Genomic DNA, 21,298 nt, shown 5'->3' with positions numbered 1-21,298 from the left:
ATAAAAGTTGTTGAAACACTTTGTACTACCTTGCTTTGTATCTATGAGTAAGTTACACACAGAGAGAACATCAGCAATACGGTCATACATGCAAAGTTTTCTAAAGCAGTGGTAATTCATTTCAGTTACATAGAACCATCCCAAGGGCTCATTTTGCCCCCTGCAGCAATGTGCAATATCCAGCAGAGACAGGATGCAAAATGAAGTATTATTAGTGAAGCCTTTCTCCTTTACCTTGTAACCCCTCCTTTCCCATCTACTCACATTTTCCACAAATATATACAGATTATAATTCAGCTAAAATACATACCATTTCCTTGAATGATTTCTGAAGCACACTGGTCCAAGACAGACATGTTTGCCAATATTGTTACCACCTGTTATTAAAAACAGAAGGAAATATGAAGTATAGCCCTGCAATTAAGTAATATTTAATAGCACTGTGGTTTATAAAATTAGTATGGCAGAAATATGGCAAACCCAATAAAATTAAAAAGCATTCTTGTAGTTGAACAGTCTATTCCCACCTTTGTGATTTCTCCAGGGTCTTTATCTTACATACATGGCTGCTAACCAAAATCCAGACAACAAGAAAAGTGAAACCTCTCTTTTTCACACTCCTATACTCATTCATAAAAGACTGTCATAGAGCTCTATGCAGCAGATTTGTTCAGTGGTCAAATCGGCAGAAAGAGGAAGATAAAAATTTTTAAAACCAACCAAGTGAAAAAAACCCTGGAGTCCTACAAAGAATTCAGCCAGGAGCTGCCTGCCCTCAGGAACCAATTCTGTAGTCACATTCCAGCTCAGGTAGAGCTCAGAGCAAAGGTTAAGAACCAGCATATGGCTATGTTCAGTAGCACTAAGTTATTGCTACCTTTCTGCTTCAGAGTTCAGCTGAAATGTTGAGAAATCCTCGCAATGGATTTGGAGTTTTGAGCCTTGATTCAAGGGAGTATTTTATGAATACTTTATAGTTTTATTGAAGCCATTATATGCAGGTCAAAGCACTTTCCCAAAATGAGCTGGACTTAAAAATCCGTTTATACCTTTCCTGAGCTAAGGCCAAGATTAGGTTTTGTACAAACAGAAGCACATTTTGAGATCCTGATTTACAGAATTTCTTATCCAAAACAGCACTAACAGTTTTCAAAACTAAATGTAATGCATCTTGCTTAAAGTGATGCAGCAAGCTGTTGACAGAGACTGGATCATGTGGAGCTGTTGGCTTTCAATCACCCAGTCCCTTCATTGATATCATGTACTTCCTTTCATACATCCTGCAAGATATTCTTTTTTACTTTAGTCTTCAAATAACTTGCTTTCTGCATGCAAACATATCTCAGCATTAACAGCATAAGTGAGTGACCAAATAATAAATGGTATAGACCATTGGAATACACAATAGAAATAAAATTCTTTCTTAAGAAGTTTTAATTTTTGCTGTTCTAGTTGAGAAAACCTGATCAACCTCAAAATTAATGATCATTTTGGATACTGGTTATCCGCTTTTTAACAGTACAGTGTCAGTTCACAAACAAGCAAACTTCTTAGATGTGAGTAGGCATGAGATCAAATCACCATTCTGATCTCACTTTGCCATTTTGATAACAAGGATGACTCATTTTTGGTGCTGTGACAAAAAGGTCTTCCACTTTTGAAGGTAGTGTTACAGTGTCATCTCTCTGAATAAATATACTTACTTAGGATGCAAATGAGTTGCTGAAACTCTAAAGAGTGACAGGTAGAAATATGGTAACTCAGTATATGTCTATGTATTTATTCCATATTAATTATTAACTGTGTTTCAGGCAGAGTGTATATGTTTTCTCATTCTAAATTATATCCTGTTAATGAAAATTGCTTCCTCTATGCAGAATCTCTACCCCATGTGGCTCTCTAAGCCACAGATGAAGAATTCAATTAACCACAATTTGAATACATGCCAATTATTCCACTGCTTCAAGTTATTTTGTCTAATAAGTATTTTCATACATAAAAATATTTTGTGTGTATCTTTTGACACCAAAAATTATTTGAGGTTATATCTATACTACTTTGCGTTGATTATGTGGGCCCCTATATTTTGCAAGGTATTTATGAACTAGCCTAATGGGTTTATATGTAACCTTCTCCAGAGGGGTTTATAAAAGACCCTTCTCATCAGTAGCTGTCAAGTTCTACCTACATTATCTTTTAAAATCTTAGTAGGACTTGAAAAGCAGTTAAACTACAGATTAGTTCACTCCATATGGACAAACTTTCCTTTCCCCCAAAAAGTCACATTTTCCTGTGATATAAATGATGTGAGGTGAAATAGCATAATGTAAACACATAATAGGCAAGCTGAATAAAGAGTTGACTTTTAATGCTATATTTCCCCTATACTTGCCTATTTTAAAATTCAGTATACATGCAGCTTACACTCTGCAATACAGAACAAAGTTCAAGGAAGTTTAATACTAAAGATGAACTCTCTAGAAGAAAACAGAAACTTAAATGTAGACTCAATTTGCTTTGAAAAGCAACACTTCCATGAGCACTGGTATTAATGAAGACTCATTTTTTCTGGATTTAGAGCTGATCACAAACCATAAACAAATCTTTTCCAGTGGCATCTGTCCCGCTGTAGTTTTTTTTTTTTTTGTCTAATGATACTTAGGCTCATGCTGCAATCTTTATCTTAGCCTCTCTTTTCCCATTATCTGGCTTCAAATTTCATAAAGCCTTAGGCAATCTCTCAGAAATAACTGTGAAGTCCTGTTGAATCAGCAAACCAGTTGAGATGTTACTGTGAGACATGGAGCGCACAAACAAATATAAATAAAAGTGACTGCCTAAGCCTTATTTCCACCAGGAAAATAGATTAAAATTACTGGAAAAAATAGATACCAAAACCTCTTTCAGAATTAAAATAATTTTAAAAGAATTGAAAGACTTGAAAATATTTAACATGGAATCTCTTTTGTTCAGCTGTAATGTTTAGTCCCAATTTCATTAATTGTTGAAGCTATTTCTTGTAAAAGATTACACTCCAAGATTATAAAGGACTGGCACCTGAGACAATTTATGATTCTTGCAACTTTTTCTGGATTCCTAAGCCACGCAATGAAGTTGTAGTAAGCTCAAAGTACAAAAAAGAGGATATCCTGAAGACAGGATACATGAGGTCTGATCATCTGCCAGTGCTATCACACCATGCAGAAAGTCTGTGCTGTGGCTACCCACAAATTCCAATACTGTAGTGATATCTTGATATGTGGAATCTGCAGATGTACTGTTAAGCAAAGATTGTCAGAGATTCCCATATTTTAGTGAAACATGAATCTCACATTCTATTGCCAAACCTCATGATGGATTATAGTGGACCGTCTTAGAAACCATGTGCTGCAAGAACTGATCCCATCCAGCATAATTCCCCGCCTCACGCCTGTATGTCTACTAGACAGATCTGTTTCTGAAGCGAGATCTTGATCCATACAGCTCCAATATCTGTATTCTAGCAGATGCCTCCAATACACTAACCCAGGATAGTCCATACTCAGGTCTCTGTTATCCAGATCCATCAATTGCAGGTGCTTCTCTACAGCAGGACGCTGATACACCTGGTGGCTGCAGCTTTCTCTGAGGGAACTGGCAGCCCTAAAACGACTGTAGTAATGAACACCACAGAAAAATAGGCTTGATCAACAAATAATGAAGTAATAAATTTGTTTGCCACCAGATGAAAGCTGAATTACTAAAGTCAGTGTCACATGATTTACACTGCTAAAAAAAACCCTAGAGGAACAGGTCTCTGGGGTTTATCCCTACATTCACCACCTACCTGTTTGTGCTATGCACTACACAACTAAACCACTTAGTAGTGAGACACAGTGAAACGCAACATGCCAGGAAGAGAATTCTCAGATCAGCTCATGTTTTAGCACCTTTTGAAGAGGCACCAACTTATCAAAATATTAGCATGCAGATAGTCCGACTGGGACTAGTAAGATTTTTCACAAGATTAAACTGAGACTAGGGAGTTAATTTTCAGAGCTTAAAAAAACCATACCCAAAATCAAGAAGCTTTGAAAGTTCATCTTTAAACAATTTCTAGTGAACTAAGTATGCATGGATATATGGAGGGCTGGGGACTCCCCTTTAGTTCCATGGAAAATTTCCCTATTTAATAAATAAACTCAAAAATAATAGAGGTATTTCATACTTTTCAAATGTCAGTAAAGCATCATGTTGCTACTTTTACAGTTGCCCTGGAAATTAATCTAAAGCGTAACTAAAAATCTCTATTTCTATAAGCAAAATAAGTAAACAGATAGTAAAAACAGATACTGCTCTGTATTGACAATATCATCCATTATTGTAAAATAGGCAGTGTTGATGTGATTGGTAACTCTAGTAAACAAAAATTATTTTTATAATTTGAAAAGTGTTTTTAGTTCCACATAGTTTCCCTCCACTCACCCAGCCTTTCACACATACTGAATTTATGGATGATGAACCTTACTTTTCAGTTCTGTGGTCTGCTTTGCACTGAACAATAGAAATTTCAGGTGTCAAGAGTGATTTAAATTTGAGAAACCATGGTTAATTAAGAACCTTTAAAATAGTTTTGTTCAAAACCTCTTGAAGAGCAGCAGTCAGTTTGGAAATTCTCTTGCTAAAAAATGGAATCGATAACACTGTAATAACACTTTCTCCCCTAAACAACTAATGTTGACTAATGCTCATTAACCAGTGCACAAAGGTACTGGACATTTGTTGCAAAAGTGAAAACTAGATGAAAATGCTTTGTTATAAACTAAGATACATACACTGAGAGTGTAAATCTCAAATGCTTTAGGTAACAAAGAGATTTAAACCTATAGAGTAATTAAGAAACAGAAGGCTGCTTTGATAACTTTCCCTTAATGGGAGATTTAAGAGCATCTAAAAGGGTTTCTCATTATTGAGAAACCAGCTACTCAGGAGGAAAGATGCAGTAGGATTTGGAAGATGAAAGCACACATTTTAGCCTGTTAAAAGGGCAATGTCTTCCATATTTGAGGGTCACTTACCTCACTTGGGGGAGGGGGACGTGTCTACGGAGCTGGAAGATGTGATGGTAATATGCCTTTATTGATAAGAGGCACACTGTTCAGTAAGCTTTTATTGACAGTCCCAACATAAATAGAAAGATGCAAACTCAAAATGAGAATTAGCAAGTAATTTAATTGAATGGTAAAATAGATCAATATAGAATTGCTAATTTTCTTAGTTAATTACTCCTTTAAGGCTGATTCATCACTAAGTATAATTAATTTTTGCTACATTTTATAAGTGTACTTTGCAATCTATGTCAAATAAATGACATAGAGGTAAATCAGAATGTGTCTGCAAGGTTCCAGATACCCATCTTCAGAAAGAAAGGGGCATCTGACTAGTCAGAAGCAAGATGGTGTCTTTGTTTCTGAATGCAAATTAAAAAAATCTGAACTTCATGATTCAAGATCAATCCACAGGGAAACAGTAAAAGAGTACATACAGCAGGGGTCAAGAACAGCTATTACATCAAGTCTAGGTGGAAAAACCTTTCAGGATACTATTTATTGGGAGAAAAAAATTGCTAAGAAATCTCTAGAAATTTTCTCTGGCACATTATACTCCTTAAAATATAAAACTTAATTCCCCTTGTTTCTGATCGCCATTTCTGTGGTTGGGAATTCACTTTTCTTCCTTAAAATAAAGAAATAAATGTATAAGCAGATCAATAGGTCTTTCTGTCACCTGACTTGAAGAGGCAAACATCCCCATAAAATAATAATAGTGGTTGGAGAAAAGATCTGCTTGCAAAGTTTAGGTCTACTTTGAGACTGTGTCAGGGAACTATAAACTTGGAATGCTGAGGCAGAGCAACAGAGACTAAAACTAAATGAATCTTACCCTTTGGAATGAAGGATGTCTTTACTACATTTTTATTTTCTTCATATTGCTGACTAATCTAGCTAAGAACTAGGCAGAACAACAAGATTCTCACATTTTTTATTTTAAAGAAGCACATAGGAAATGCATCCTGCATGGGTAACGTGGTGAATGGGCATGTCCCATAAACCAGGTCATATGACTGTAGAAGGGTGATGGAGCTAGAGTGTGTCTCCTTCCTCACTTCTGAGGTTACAGTTTTCCATGTTTCAGATGAAAATCTGGGGGAAAAAAGTAATCATCCCTCAGACTTCCTTCATGGTATTAGAAAGCTTCTTAGATTTTGAAACTGACCCAATCAACCAAAGCCACCTAAGACACCTGGTCTCCCTAGAGCAGAGCACAATTTGGCCTAAGCCAATGCACAGTTGTAGGAAACAACTTTGCTTGTCTAGCTAGTCTAATTGGAATCAAAGTTTGAATATGTGGGTGGAAATTTAATTACATTTCAGAGGAGGCAGAAAGTGCAGAGAACTAGTTCAACTGCCACTAACTCAAGCAGAGTGGTCAGGAAGTCATTTCTGGTGCCTGTCCTAGAAGGTAATAGTTTTCTACTTGAGGAGGAAAAACAAACAAGAAACTGTAATCTGTAGAAACAGTGTTTATGAGCTCACCTGCTCAGAACCAAGACTGAAGTCATAACCTTCACCTAGGCAGTGATTCCGTTTTGGAAAAAAAAAAAATCAGTGGCAAAAAGAAGCTATTTGAAATCTGCTATCTCATTTCCTGAAGAACTGAAGATGAAAAGATGACAAATGCAGCAACATGCATGCATAACCTTACAGCTTTATGATAGGTACAGCCTGCAGCAAAGTCTCTTGTTTATAGTTTCTGCAGTTAACAGCCCAGCACCAGCCTGATTGTACTGTGAACGTGGCAGGCAAGGGCAGAAAATAAAAACTGCAATGAATTGTGCTGACATAGCATGTTTCCTCTAGAGAGACTTTACAGTAAGTGCAATGTCTGCCCAACTTTACAGATGATTAAAGAAAAATGCAGAGAAGTTAAATTGCTTCTTCAAAATCAGAGCAACAGCAATATTAGGAATTGATCCCAGAAATAAAAACCTCACCACACCAAGGTAGCAAAGAGTAGCAGAGTTCTTCAACTGAGCTGAGATTTTACTCTTCCAATTGAACCTCTTGCTCTGCAAATTGGAGCACATTGTCTTACCCTGCATCAAATCTAAATGTGAAAGGCAGAATTGTAACTAAACAGGTATTTTGTCTCAAAAACATTTAGTGTTTAGAAGAGAGAGTCAGCGTTGAACCCCTGACATGTAACAATCCATAACACTGACCACATAATGCCAGTCAGTACTGTTACTTATATTTTTATAGTGTTCAAATGTATATGCAAAGACAGAGATAACCAGTTAAAAAGAATGAAAGGATACCAGGGAAGTGATTACAGCCTTACATAGAAAGCTAATTACGATATCAATGATATAATGGCATGGTTAAAGTTCACAAACAGTCATGTGACTTTTGGCCTAATTTTAATTTTTGCATCTGTTACTGGCAGTCTTGTTTAATTTCCTAAAGTTTTTAAAATAACTTAATTACAAAATTTATCACCTCTCTTTCTAGCTATATGAGCTGAAAACATGTTTTCTCAGTGTGATCTAGTCAATACTGGGAAGGATTGCACAATTTTAGTGTATAGTTTACCAACTACAGTTCACAGCCAGAACACTAAGAGGAAAGGCAATTGTAACCACACATCTAGTCATCATTATACTAACGTCAGAGCTGGATATTAATGGAGACCTGTGCAAGAAAACAGTGCAGATACCTTTTTATGAACTATTTGTCCTTATGTAAAGGCTTTCTGTTGCATTTTTACCCACAGTAAATCTACAAAAGTGTGTTGAACTGCAGAAAGGATGTGTGAGAATGCAGTCGAACCATTTGAGACTGTTAAGAATTACTTGCAGCTGATCTTGAAAATAATTTTCAAGGACTAGGCAGTAAGCTTAGGTCTACTGAAGTCAGACCTGACAGAGGCAGACCACCAAGCTTTGCTCCTAACCCTGTCACTGGCTGCTTCTGTAACGTCCCATGGGTGATTGAGTCTCAAGGTACCACACACATTTCTTCTCTGGGAAAGACCAGCTGATGGCTCAGCAGTGGAAGGGGTATTCCTCTTCTGATCCAATTGGGAGAGGAAGCTCTCCCTGACAAGCAATGATTTTGTCTAATAATTCTTGTCAGATGTAAGGAAGAGAAGCAACTAACTGCGCTGCTGCACTGCTCAAACTCTACTTCAGGCTCCCAGTTCCTGTTAGCCCATACAGGCTTCCATACATATGGGAAAATATGGACAGCAATTTAACAAAATGGAGTCAGGAATCCCATAGTCTTCATGACAACAAGCAAAACCAAAAAGCAGTTGGAAGGAGTAATAAATTTCCCAGTATTCAAGAAACTCAGATTGAGAAGTAGTACTGCAAGTTACTTTCATCCAGGCAGGGAATTTCAAAAGAAGTCTAAAAGATCTGTTAATATTTTTCTCATTAAAAACATTGCACTCAAAGTCTTTCACATTTAAAAATCAAAACTTCTTCATGTTAAAGTAATATCTGTCTCTGCTCTCCTTTTGACCCTATAATCTCCTATGTAAGAGAAAAAAGGGAGGAAAAGGCAACAAAAGGAAAATGCAAATGCCTTGAAAAAAAATGGAAAAACAGAGAAAAGGATCTAGAACCTAGAGGAAGAATAGTATTCAGGGTTTTAAATCTTAAACAAGACAGAAGGTCTTAGCTTCAGAGCCTGCAGCATCTCCCAAACACCAGGAAAACAGGAAATAATTTAGCAGGAAAAAGCAACAACCATTTATGTTTTCACCTTCCATCTTAAAAGCCTTTCTCCACCTCAAACTTTTTTGAAACATAATTCACTGATTTTAGACCTAGAAAAAGCCACTTTAAAATTGATGTGTTCACTGCACATTAATTCTTTGTCTGCCTGAATAACAGAAGATCAGAAGCTGTTAGACTGTACCTCCACAACTTCACAGGTAAGGTGAGAATACTAGCAACACTGAAGAGACAAGTGGGAATGCAGAGAGAAAAATTTTATTATACATAAACATACTGTGCACAAACATATATATTTCATGTTTTTCTATGTAGAGTCTAAGATGATGGTTAAAGTCAAGGCCCTGAATGATAAGGGTTTGGGATAAACCCTTCTTTTGACAGTGCTTAAACTCCATTAAGACATCTGACTGTATACATTACACTGCTGAATTTAGGCATGAACCCTTCTGAAAGGAGATTTTGATGCTCCTTTGAAGTAAAAAACCTGCTATCCAGAAAATAAGTATCTGCAGCAAGAAAAAGAACATGGTACATTCATATCCACTTTGACCTAAAAGTAGAGGCTAAGGTACCTGGAAATTATCACTTTATCTGATGACTCTTACATAAAGTATTTTGTTATAAAACTAAGAAATCTCAATGTAATACTGCTGGTTACAGAAGCAATAGATGCTTTTATAAAATGGACAATGATTATCTTGTTTATCATTAAGTTCAGCACTCAGTTCTAGATTTCTTACCTGACCTAATCTAACACTGCCTGGGAAATGAAAGAGGACGGTGCCTGGTTTCCAGATAGCGAAGGCAGGAAAAGTTTGTTATCATTTGCACACAAAAGCTTTTCTGAAGTCAGAGACAGAACACTTTTAGAGGTGCTTGAGCAGGAAAATACTTTCTGCAGGCAACACACAATGCATCCAACATCCAACCCCTGAGCAGAATTTTATGTATTTATACCATCATGGAGGGTGATAACTAATAAGTGCTAGCTGTCCTTTGAAAGGCTGTATAGAAGGACATACTGAGACTTGAAGATGAGATAAAATGGCACAAATGAAAACAAAACTAATTTTTCCTCTCTTGCATTTCAGTCACCTTTCTCCCATTTTTGGCTTACGTTGAGCATGCTTCAGTCTATCGTAGCAAATTACAATTTTCTTAAATCAGCAGTAATGCTAAAGTAGTAATGTATTTAGAAATACTGGGTAGTTTTCCATAGGATAGTTGTGTTAGTTAAATTAAAGCTCTGTATGAAAAACAGGGCATTTAAGTTTGAGGAGCTCTTTTATAACATTTTATAATAATTAGACCATATTTTGTTGTATTTGCTATGAATCTTATTCTTTGACTGATTATTTCAACATTTAGTATAGCTTAATTCCAATTCATCTGTTTTACTGGTCAGGATGACTTGATCATTCAGAATGGACATATTACACAGCGGTTGCATATTCCAAAATAAATCAAAAAATTTCCAAACCTACTCAACTTTAATATGTATGTCCTTAGGCAAATGTCTGCTGGCTGGGACATAATAATATATATAATGGGAAAAGTGAGTAACTTTATTATATACCCTAAAAGGAATTAAAGTATATATATCAAAAGCCAAAATGGCAATTTAGGAAGCCATTCAGTTCTCTGTTCCTCTAGCTGATGAGATGTCCCGCAAGCAGCAAAAGGTCTGGAACTGGTCTGTTACCTAATAAAGTCATACATAGTTCTTTAAATGTCTGCCTTCATCATACAAAGAAGGGGCTTGCTGTGCTACCCACAGAGGAAACTGCAAACTCAGAGCTGACAGCAGAATTAAGATGAGGGCATAAAGAAATAAATCAAAACTGTGAGAGTATACAGGAGGAATAAAAAAAGAACATGAGGAATTCTACATATGTAATAATAGTATACGACCATGTCAAACACCATAGCTGATGTCCTTGACCTTGCCCCAAGAGCAATATAGTAATTATGGCTTAACTCCATCTTTTCATAAACACTGCTGAGGTGGAAAACTACTGAGTGCTCTTAATATAAGCTAAAGCAGCCCTAGTAACCCCTCTAGAACACCAATAATCAGTTTCTAAGGTCCCTTGTCCCTTGATTTCCTTGGCCTGGCTCCTGTTGAAGGGTACACAGAATTTTCTGTGGCAGTGCAGATCCCAAGTCTACCACAAATCATCTTTTGGTTACTTCAGGGTGGAAAAGGGATGGGCTTGTGAGGCCTGAATTATGGACTTTTAGTTATATTCACAATGTCTCATAAACAGAAGTAGGTTAACAGAGCTGACTAGCAACCTCCATCCCTTAGTAATGGCTACCGAAACCCTCAAACCTCATACTTGTTACTCTGCTGAGGGGAAATTCATCACTGAGATGCCAAATAAGCAGTGCCTCTGCAGCGTGCCAGTGCATGGCAGTACCCGAGAGCGACAAAAGAATTCCCATTGATTTCATCTATGCATTAGCACAAACCTTTCATTTTCTGCATCTCTTTACTAAAAATAGTGGTGAAAAAGAAAGGGAACTGCAAAAGTACTTCAGTGGTATTTGCCAGTAAAACTTGCAAACCATCTACCACGCAGTTAGGACTTGATCCAAAGCCCACCGACGTCAATGGGCTGAGGATCAGATCCTTATTCAGCTTTTGGAGCTAATTCATCTTTGAACTGATAATTGTATATTTAGGCTGCAATCTCCATATATATCTTATTTGCCTTAAAGCTCTGTGCAGTCAAGTTTTGAATACTTCCAAAGATGGAGATTCCACAGCCTCTCTGGCCTCTGTGTCACTGTCTGGCCATCTTCATGATGAAAAAAAATAATCTAGTATCTTAGAAATATGGAACTTTGCTTTTTTTCTTCCCCCCCCCCAATCACATTAAAAGCCATCATATTTCATAATGCTTGTAATAAAAAGGAACAGAACCACTTAAAGGAAGAGCCACATATTGAAAAGAATGAAGAGCAGAAGACATGAAAGCAACTTAGATTTGACTATGTCAAAACAGACATAGAGAAGAAACCTGTTGACTTTTACACAAATGTGCTCAGAGAGCATCTTGCTGAGAAACCGGTCACCTGATCTCGGGAGTATGGAGTATCCACTATGTGTTTGTCTGAACATGCTGCTAGAAGAATCTTCATTGCATTTAACTGGAGCAATATTTCACAAGCCATGGTATCAAAGAAAGTAATATTGGCAAGAGCTGCTGAAGCCAGCAGGAAAACTTCACCAGATGAGGCTTCTTGGCACAGTTCTAGGAAGGCAGAAAATAAGTTAAACAAAAGTCATTCCTTCATTGCAAAAAAACATGGTTAGGTGTTTCAAAGCAATATTTAAGCATCTGCAACTTGCATTAGTAATCTTAGTATCTAAGACCAAGTTCATAATCATCAAGATAAAAACCAAACCAAAACAAAGAAAATCATCTTAATTTTGTCAATTATAACATATGTCACATTGTTGGGGTGCTTTATAAGCGATATTAACATTAGGCACCTTCGTTTGAACCACAAAACCAGGGAAGGATGGTAAATATGAACCTAGACACCAAGTGTTTCTAAAATTCATCTAATTAATGATATGATCTACTTAGTATACCATTCTATAGGGAATATTCCACTGAATGTTCAACATAAAACTTGATATAACTAAATAAAATTAAATACAGCAGGCAGAAGGCTAACAGTAACTGTTCCATAGGAGAATGATTCTGCTATATATCCTATTCTTTAGAACAAGATACATTGTTGCCTATCTCTAAACCTATTTCTTTATAGTCAAAGACCATCCTGCATATTTTCCAGCTTCAATGAGAAGTGCTGAAGACAGCTCCCTTTTAATTCCCTGCACATATGTATTTTAACTAGGATCTGAATCACCTGGCAATTGGATTTCAGCATGGTTTAAAAATTAAACATATTACAGTAATTCAATTACTGAGTTATAAATATTACAAGGAAACTGGTGTGTGATTATGGAAAGGGCTCTTCCAAAGTTATACACGTTCCATTTTTAATGCTCACACTTCTTGGGCAGAATATATACTACTAAAATTCCTGTGGAACTTAAACAGTAACAATTAGGGAAATGCTCCACCTGCTAATATCTTCTGGATAGGCTGTTCAGATTGTCCCTTGACTGTAGTACACTGTAATAACCTCAAAAACCATCTTAAATGTCAGGTCAGATGCCTCTAGCAGTCTAGCTACAGCAGAACCAAGCTCAGCACAGGTTAATTCCACCCACTGGATTCAGGGCAGGTTCAGGGCAGAACCTTCAATATTTGTTGCTGGACAGTCTGGTCATCAGGAATAAATTGTTTCCTTGATTTCTGCAGCACTAGTTCTGTTTGGGTATATCGAAGAATGCCTAAATACATCTCAGATAATCCCCAGCCACTGCAGTGCTTGAATACTCAAGCACTGGTGCTACTATATTCTTTCCTTGTTCTATTTAAAAAAAAAAAAACCAAACAAAAAACAACAAACCCCAAACTAATGCAAACAAAACATGCATGAAAATTGCAGTGCTGTAGTTTAACTGTAACCATTGGGCTCAGTAAAGAAATATCCAGATGAATTGATCTAATGAGAAATCAAACTAGATGACCCAAACTGTACTTTCTGACATGAAGCTCTAGGAAACTGAATTTCCAGATCAGAGAAAGGAAGAGAATGCTTGACTGAAAGTTTCTGGCATTTGAGAGGGATGGAGCACAGTGCCAGAAATAAGAGATTCCTCTCTTTAGAAAGTCATGAGAAATACCATCTTATTTTTCTGAAGTGTCCTGACTGACCCAGGTTAAGGAAAAGCTTGCTGTTACCTTTGCCTCATTTTACCATGGATCAGAGGCCTAGACAATAAAGACAGATCTTTTATTTTCTTGTAACAACGCCCATAGATTATACTTTACTGTACTTTTTCCTCTGAAGTATCATACAAATGTAGAAGCAGTGGTGATCTTGAGTTCTAGCAAGTTTAGAAAATATAACAGGCATAAAGGTTAGCAGCTATTAGAAACTGCTCTTTTACAGACAAACATGGGAGGATACTTTGCTGACTCTTTTCTCTGGCTCTAATGGCAGAATATCACATATATTATTTTGACAAATATGCATAAATTCTATTCAAATATGGACTGGGGTAAAAAAATATTATGTAATTGCAGAATGCCCTGATTCGGAATTAAAAATTACTGAGTTCTTTTATCTGTTAAGGAAAGAATGGCAAACATTATTTAGGGGATACTCCTAATGACAGAGTCCTACCCCAACCTGTCATTTTAACTGGGAAGACTCAGAAGTGCCATAAAGAACTTACTGACAAGTGCTGTGACAATTTCTTCCATATTTTCCAGAAAGCTGCTGAGATGCTGAGTGAACGTGAGATGTGGAGATGTGATTTGTGCAATTACTGCTGCTGCTTCTGCATGAGTAGCTTCCGAATGGGTGTTATCAGTAAGAATGTCGGCCAGGCACAGTATCCCATCAACCTATGGAAAAACAATAGGTATAGCTCAGAAATACTTCAGGAAATACTTATGCAACCAAAGACGTATTTACAGTTCTCTTTTCTTGTATGTGGCTAAACTACTCAGTTTATTTTCAAAAATGACTTAAACTTGGTGGCGTTTATGACATAAGAAGTTTCAATTTAGCAAATACAAATGAGTTCAGCATAAAAGTTTGTTGACCAGCAAAAAGTCTTGCATTTCCTTCTCCCTTAATGTTTCTGCTGAATTGATTTTGTTCAAACAAGTCTTTTCTGACAGGTGTCTCAAGTTAAACATTAATCCAAAAATAAGCTCTGATAAGCAAATGCTAACTGCTACTATGCCCCAGCCTCATTTAAGCTCTTGTCTGAGTGTGTCCCACTGCGAGACTCGAGCCTAAGTGTGCAATAAGTTCTTCACAGACATATTTTTTTGCCACTATTTTCTGAATTTGTCACAAAGCCAATGCAGGATCAAAAAATACTACTAAGGAGAGCCCCTGGCCAAACTGCACCTGATGAGCTTGCACAAGCTCTCACATTAAAGCTAGGTCTGTATTTTCCTTGCTTACTTGGAACAGAAACAGAAAAATTAGTAAAATGTACATAGATTTATGCTTTTAGAGTGTCTGAAGTGTTCTAAACTCATTCCTTACACAGTTTAGGCAGATACATCATATACGCACACCTTGCTATGGATTATAGGAGACCCACTGACACAATGAAAGATTCAACAGTTCATAGCCAATGGGATAGCTTAAACTGCAGAAACATATCATCTATTAACCACCAAACCCAGCAAAGGAAGGTTCTCTGTAGACAAGGACATAATCTGTGAACTTTCAAATTAACATCACTATGTCTCTCCCCCTTGTTAACATACCCCTGATTAATTCATCAGATTGTCAAGCAGATAGGTAGATGTGCTTAGAGGGAACAGAGCATGAAGATTTATGTAATTAATTATGGACATGTTTATTTCAAATCCACACAAATTCACTAATTAAAATCTTTATATAAATGGAACTAACGTAACAATAAGGACAGTTTACAAATCATAGAATTATAGAATCATAGAATCATAGAATGGTTTGGGTTGGCAGGGATCTTAGAGATCATCTAGTTCCAACCTCCCTGCCATGGGCAGGGACACCCTCCACTAGACCACGTTGTCCAAAGCCTCATCCATCCTGGCCTTGAACACTTCCAGGGATGGGGCATCCACAACTCTGGGCAACCTGTTCCAGGGCCTCACCACCCTCACAGGGAAGAATTTCCTCCTAATAGCTAATCTAAATCTACCCTCTTACAGTTTAAAACCATTACCCACCATCCTATCACTACATGCCCTTGTAAACAGTCCCTCTCCAGCTTTTCTGTAGGCCCTCTTTAGGTACTGGAAGGCTGCTATAAGGTCTCCCTGGAGTCTTCTCTTCTCCAGACTGAACAATCCCAACTCCATCAGCCTGTCTTCATAGGAGAGGTGATCCATCCCTTGATCATCTTTGTAGCCCTCCTCTGGACTCCCTCCAACAGGTCCATGTCCTCCTTATGTTGGGGGCCCCAGGGCTGAATGCAGTACTCTAGGTGGGGTCTCACAAGAGCAGAGTAGAGAGGGAGAATCACCTCCCTCGACCTGCTGGTCACGCCTCTTTTGATGCAGCCCAGCATATGGTTGGCTTTCTGGGCTGCAAGCGCACATTGCCAGATCACATTGAGGTTTTCATCTACAAACACACCCCCAAGTACTTCTCCTCAGGGCTGCTCTCAATCTATTCTACATCCAGCATGTAGTTGTGCACCAACCCATGTGCAGGCCCTCGCACTTGGCCTTGTTGAACTTCATGCAGTTCACACGGGCCCACCTCTCAAGCTTGTCAAGGTCCCTCTGGATGGCATCCCTTCCCTCCAGTGTGTTGACTGCATCACACAGCTTGGTGTCATCAGCAAACTTGCTGAGGGTGCACTCAATGCCACTGTCCATGTCGCCGACAAAGATGTTAAACAGTGCCGGTCCCAGTACCGACGCGTGAGGAACGTCACTTGTCACTGGTCTCCACTTGGACATCAAACCCTTGACCGCAACTCTTTGAGTGCAACCATCCAGCCAATTTCTTATCCACTGAGTGGTCCATCCATCAGGCCCATGGCTCTCCAATTTATAGGCAAAGATGTCATGTGAGACAGTGTAAAATACTTTGCACAAGTCCAGGTACATGACATCAGTTGCACTTCCCTTATCCACCAGCGCTGTCAGACCTTTTAGAAATTTCACTGAGTAAATGTTTTAAAAAACTGGCCTTGTTTATTTATTTATTTGAAGTTCTGAAAAAGTGTGGGGTCAATTGCCTTATATGTTGCTTGGACACTTTATAGATATAAAGAGGATTTATGAAGGCTTAGCACTGAAATATACTTTAACAGTTAAACAAAAACAAACCAACATTTGTGTTGTACACTCACCAAGACTCTTAGATCTGTTGTTCAGACTGCATTCTCTGTCTATTCAAAGCTTCCTCAGAACATGAACATTAAGTCCTATCCATTATCTTCACAAAAGGTATTTAGCAAATCTCTTATTCACATTTTTGTTATTTATTAATACAGAATGTTGAGTTATCTTAATTACTTATCCTGAAATGGGCATGAATTGAATTATTTGATAAGCACTGACAATTACTGTATTTTACAAGAAAAGCTCTCAGATTGATGGGAGCAAAAATTACCCTCTGGAAGATCATTCATTGGGATGCGCTTTTTAATAGGCAATAGACTATATCATTGGAACTCTAATAACATAGATAAATACAAAAGAAATTATATCTCTATTTTTCCTCAGATTGCAAATGGGATTTAGTATAGAAGCTTAAGAACTAGCAAGAAGAGGAAGAATAAATTTTCAACATTAAACTTTTTCTTGACAAGCTTTCAACATTAATCTACCTACAGCAAAATATTTCCTCCTAGTTATGGCAGAATTCTACAGCTCGAAACATCAGATTCACATAATTCACTTGGCTTCAAGGTATATTAATAGATCTCAGTGTCAAGAATTAATATATGTCCTCACAAGATTATTTAGTAGCCAAAGCGTGCTAGACAATATCACATGCAAAAACCCTCAACTTTGCCACCTTGAAACCTCCCCAGATCGCACCTTGTCTGGGGTCCGAAGGATACTAATAACAACAGTCAGTATAAAAAGTTAAATATATTCCAAGGCATTCAAAAAATACTTCACAAGAAACTTCTTCTAAGATCTGGTAACAGGATACAGCACTCGTCAGTTCTAAATTTACTGGTTAAAATTCAGTTGGCCAACTCTTATTCAATTATCTTAACAAAATTACTTTAGAGTAATTTTATGCTATTTCAGAGCAAGTAATGTCTTATGAAAGACAAATACAAGCACATGGTTAGACTTTTTCCATCACCACTAATTGTTTATATCTACACTATAAAATACAACCTTCTAACAATACAAGGGCTGTACTCAACTTTTAAATTACATATTTGATTTTTTTTTATTTGCTAAGTAATTGTTTTTGGAAATTGGGAGTTGCTGAATTGTAAATAGAAGTGTATATATGTTTTTATTCAGCATGAAGATAAAATTCATGTTTTGGATCAATGAAAGCCAGCACTAGTTAGTTTTCTTCCTTTCTATTCAGAATCATGTAAAATACTAACAAATTCAGCCTAAAATTTGCTCTATACACTTTTGTCTCCCATCTTAAATAGAGAAAATAAAATAAAATAATTCTACTCCAGCAGGCAACCCCATTTATAAGTGTCTAGCAATAAATTTTGAAATGACAGGGGAACAATCTAATAAAAGCACTTTAACATCCAAAAAGAAATTGCTGCTCAAAGCATTTTTATAATTAGCTTTCACACTGAAAGGAACTTTGGATGGCTGCCCTCTTTTCTGTTTAATTTTGGTGAAGTAATCAGCTAAATGTCAAATCTGTTCATCACCTTGGCAATACAAAAGAACCAGTTAGCCAGATAATGCAAACAAATGAATTCCATGAATGCAACAAGATGCTGTGGAGACCCTGCATTTGAGGAATGGTGTTCAGTAAATGCTTGATCACTAATATTTCAATATTGGTAACTGGAAAAATGCCAGAAACTTACATCCTTATGAGCATAGCCCTGTTACAGAAACTCAATCCAAGTGACAAAATAAATACGTGACTGCTTTATTGCATAGATCAAGTCTGGTGAAAGGAAATAATTTCTTTTCTCTGCAACAGGAATGAATGAGTTCTGGAGCAGCCCTCTTCTTTCTTCACTATACCTGTTCTTCCTCCTAAAAATATTAAATAAACCTAGGCATCTGTTAAAGATATCAATACAGAACTTGGGATGAATTGCATTAATGACTTCATGATATCAAATATTACACATGCAACAACAGTCTTAACTCTCTGTTTTCCACAAGGATGTTAAAGGTAGGCTTTCCACGCCACTCCGGGAACCAAGACCCATTGCCTTCTTTTTAATAATGTCTGTCTTCATTTGTATAAAATACTGCTGAAGGCTTTTTCTCATACTATGACTTTCTCTAACATTCCTATTTGCCCACTCTTAACACTCAAATGATCTCTACCTATTGGTAAACTTTCAAGGATGTGTTGGTTTTTTTTTTCATTTTCTAAATTGATCTCCAAGTCATCTTCCTGAGATTGGAAAGTTTTACAGGCTATCGGCTGATTTCCCACTGTCAAAGCCATGGATAACACTACCAGCCTACAACTGGGTGCTTCTGCGAAGTAGCACCAGCAGGTTCCAAAGCAGTTTTAAAGTAAGAATGGAAGGGAGATGTTGAGATCCAGATATAAGACAGCAAATGTGGAAACAAAATCACAAAGGGGATCAGCTCTTAAACATTGTCTCAACCTTCCCAGGAGGGTAGAGGAAAATTTCACAAGCAGAGGCTGCAACAATCAAGAACTGACAGATCAGAGTTGTGTTTGTTTTATCCTTTCACACATGCTGTGTATTAGCACCTCCAACTTGAAGCTACGGAGGGTTAACTATATAGTTGAAGACATGAACGTTAGCAGACTAAATAGAAACTGCATAGCTGGATAAAACACATTAAAACTTGTAGGATGAAGAAGAGGGGACAGAGAAGGAAGGAAAAATTACCATATTCAGAAAATGTTTGAATCCCCTGCTCAGCATTCTTTGAACACAATCTACTTCAATCCCCAGACCATCGCATGAACCATGAAGTTACTTCACTATTCTGTAAGTCCATTGAAAATGCCATCCAGTAGAGTCCATATACTGTTATTCTGATCACTTGTTATTCATGCAATGAATTCCTGATCATCAAGGCTGAGGTACATTCTATGTCAACTTCTGTAACTTATTCTGCACCTGTAGAAGTCCTACAAGTCTTGTTTAATTTCCAGGTTGAAAGAAAGGAAGGGAAAGGGACAAAAGTATTCTACCTTGCACACAATGATCTTTCATATTTGAACAGTTGCCCTGCACATAAAAACTGCCTTAGGTCCACTAACTGAGAACTGTGCTGGTTTATACCAGATTAAGATTTGGTCAGCTATTTTTAAAGTGAGATGATATATTAATAGAGTGATACCATTAAAATTTCCACAAATACTATTCCAAGTAATCAAAGCTACTGCAGCAATTCCATGGCAGCAGCAGTGACCAGTGAACAAAACTGCAATAATTTTTATAACTAATGCTGTACAACAGTGGCCATGGGACCTAATTTATAAGCCATTTGTATACTCTACAGAATTGTGTGGGGCTGAGTAAAGGTTGAATGGTTTCCTTCTCAGCAGCTTTAAAACTGCTGGCAATAACCTTACCTTTCTATCTAAATTGGCTGTGAGTGGGTGCTTTGGTTCACAGCAACTTCAACTTTTAAACTTCCCTCCTTCCTAATGTGGTCAAACTAATGAAGAGGTATTTGTTCTTTCTTGTGCTTAGCCATCAAGGGGCATCAACCTTCTCTCAAAAAAAAAAAAAAAAAAAAAGAGGCAGTTGGTTGTATCGGCTTGAAGGATGCATCAAATACCTAAGTAGTAACCTTGCAGCCATGCTGCAGGAAGAAGCAAACTGCAGGTCAAGATGAGATAACAAGTTCCTTATTCTGGGCTGACTAGGAGTGAAAGGATAAATAGTATATAAATCTTTTATCCCTACGAAACCTAAGAAAGCTGTCAAGTAGTCACCTCGCAGTGCATGTTCTTTGGCACTCGGAGATGCTCTAAGCTTGTTGCAGACAAAAGGTACAGCTGTTTGTCAAAGAGGTAATAGAGAATAAGTCATTTTACAGAAAGAATGGCCAAAATCAGTAAGATCGACATCCAGACTTCTTTCTTGTCTTCACTTCAAGGATAAGGGAATAGCTGGCTTTGAACTCCCTCAATTTTGAAGACTGATATGAAGGGTAAGACAGTCTTTTAAAGTATTATTTCTGTAGCTCATAAAAGAAGCCAGGAACTGCACTGCTATTAGCCTAGCAGCTCACATATTCCCACTCCCATAAATCACAGCTTACATTGCTTCAAACTACCCTCTACAATCATAGGTGAACCACCCAAGGATACATTCAACTTTCCTGATCTACTCCTCACATGCCTCCAATTCTATAGGATAAGTTGCTCAGTGGCTACAAAAGGCAGGAGGGATAGAGATTGCAAAGGAATTCACTTGCAGTTATGCAGAAGTCATCTGTAGTACAGATCCTTCTACTCAGCCACTGCTGGTGTTGATACAATTGAGATGCATTTTAAAACAGAAGAAAAACTACTGAGCACAAATGAGTACAGTGGCTTGGAAAAAAAAGACATTCGTAATGGCCTTTGTACTCAGCATTTGTTGTGTTCTCTTTCTCTTAAAGAGAACGTCTGTCACAGCTAAAAGACAATCACAATAATGACTGTGTTATCTGTAAGCTCAGGAGCACATAAGAATAGGGGAGAACTACTTGTGTTCACATACGATAAAGTTAAAGATTAAATTCTTCAAGTTACATG

At 37.3% G+C, this 21,298-nt stretch overlaps 1 protein-coding gene across 2 annotated transcripts in view; it reads right to left on the bottom strand.

Annotated features, from left to right (window-relative positions):
• Positions 1–21,298, bottom strand: part of INSC (INSC spindle orientation adaptor protein) — a 242,670-nt gene that overhangs the window by 102,124 nt on the left and 119,248 nt on the right. For both annotated transcript variants that reach the window (XR_008577455.1, XM_054828497.1), the window contains exons 8-10: positions 14,106–14,277; positions 11,861–12,039; positions 311–377 (exon numbers count right to left, since the gene is read on the bottom strand). Coding sequence is in view for 1 of the 2 variants with exons in the window: in XM_054828497.1 (XP_054684472.1) it covers positions 311–377; positions 11,861–12,039; positions 14,106–14,277 (418 nt within the window). In the remaining variant the exon portion in view is untranslated. The remainder of the gene's footprint in view (positions 1–310; positions 378–11,860; positions 12,040–14,105; positions 14,278–21,298) is intronic.

This window comes from Grus americana, chromosome 5, assembly GCF_028858705.1.
Source record: "Grus americana isolate bGruAme1 chromosome 5, bGruAme1.mat, whole genome shotgun sequence".
Lineage (NCBI taxonomy): Eukaryota > Metazoa > Chordata > Aves > Gruiformes > Gruidae > Grus > Grus americana.
The sequence above is the reverse complement of the archived record's forward strand: the minus strand, read 5'-3'. Positions and strand labels throughout refer to the sequence as shown.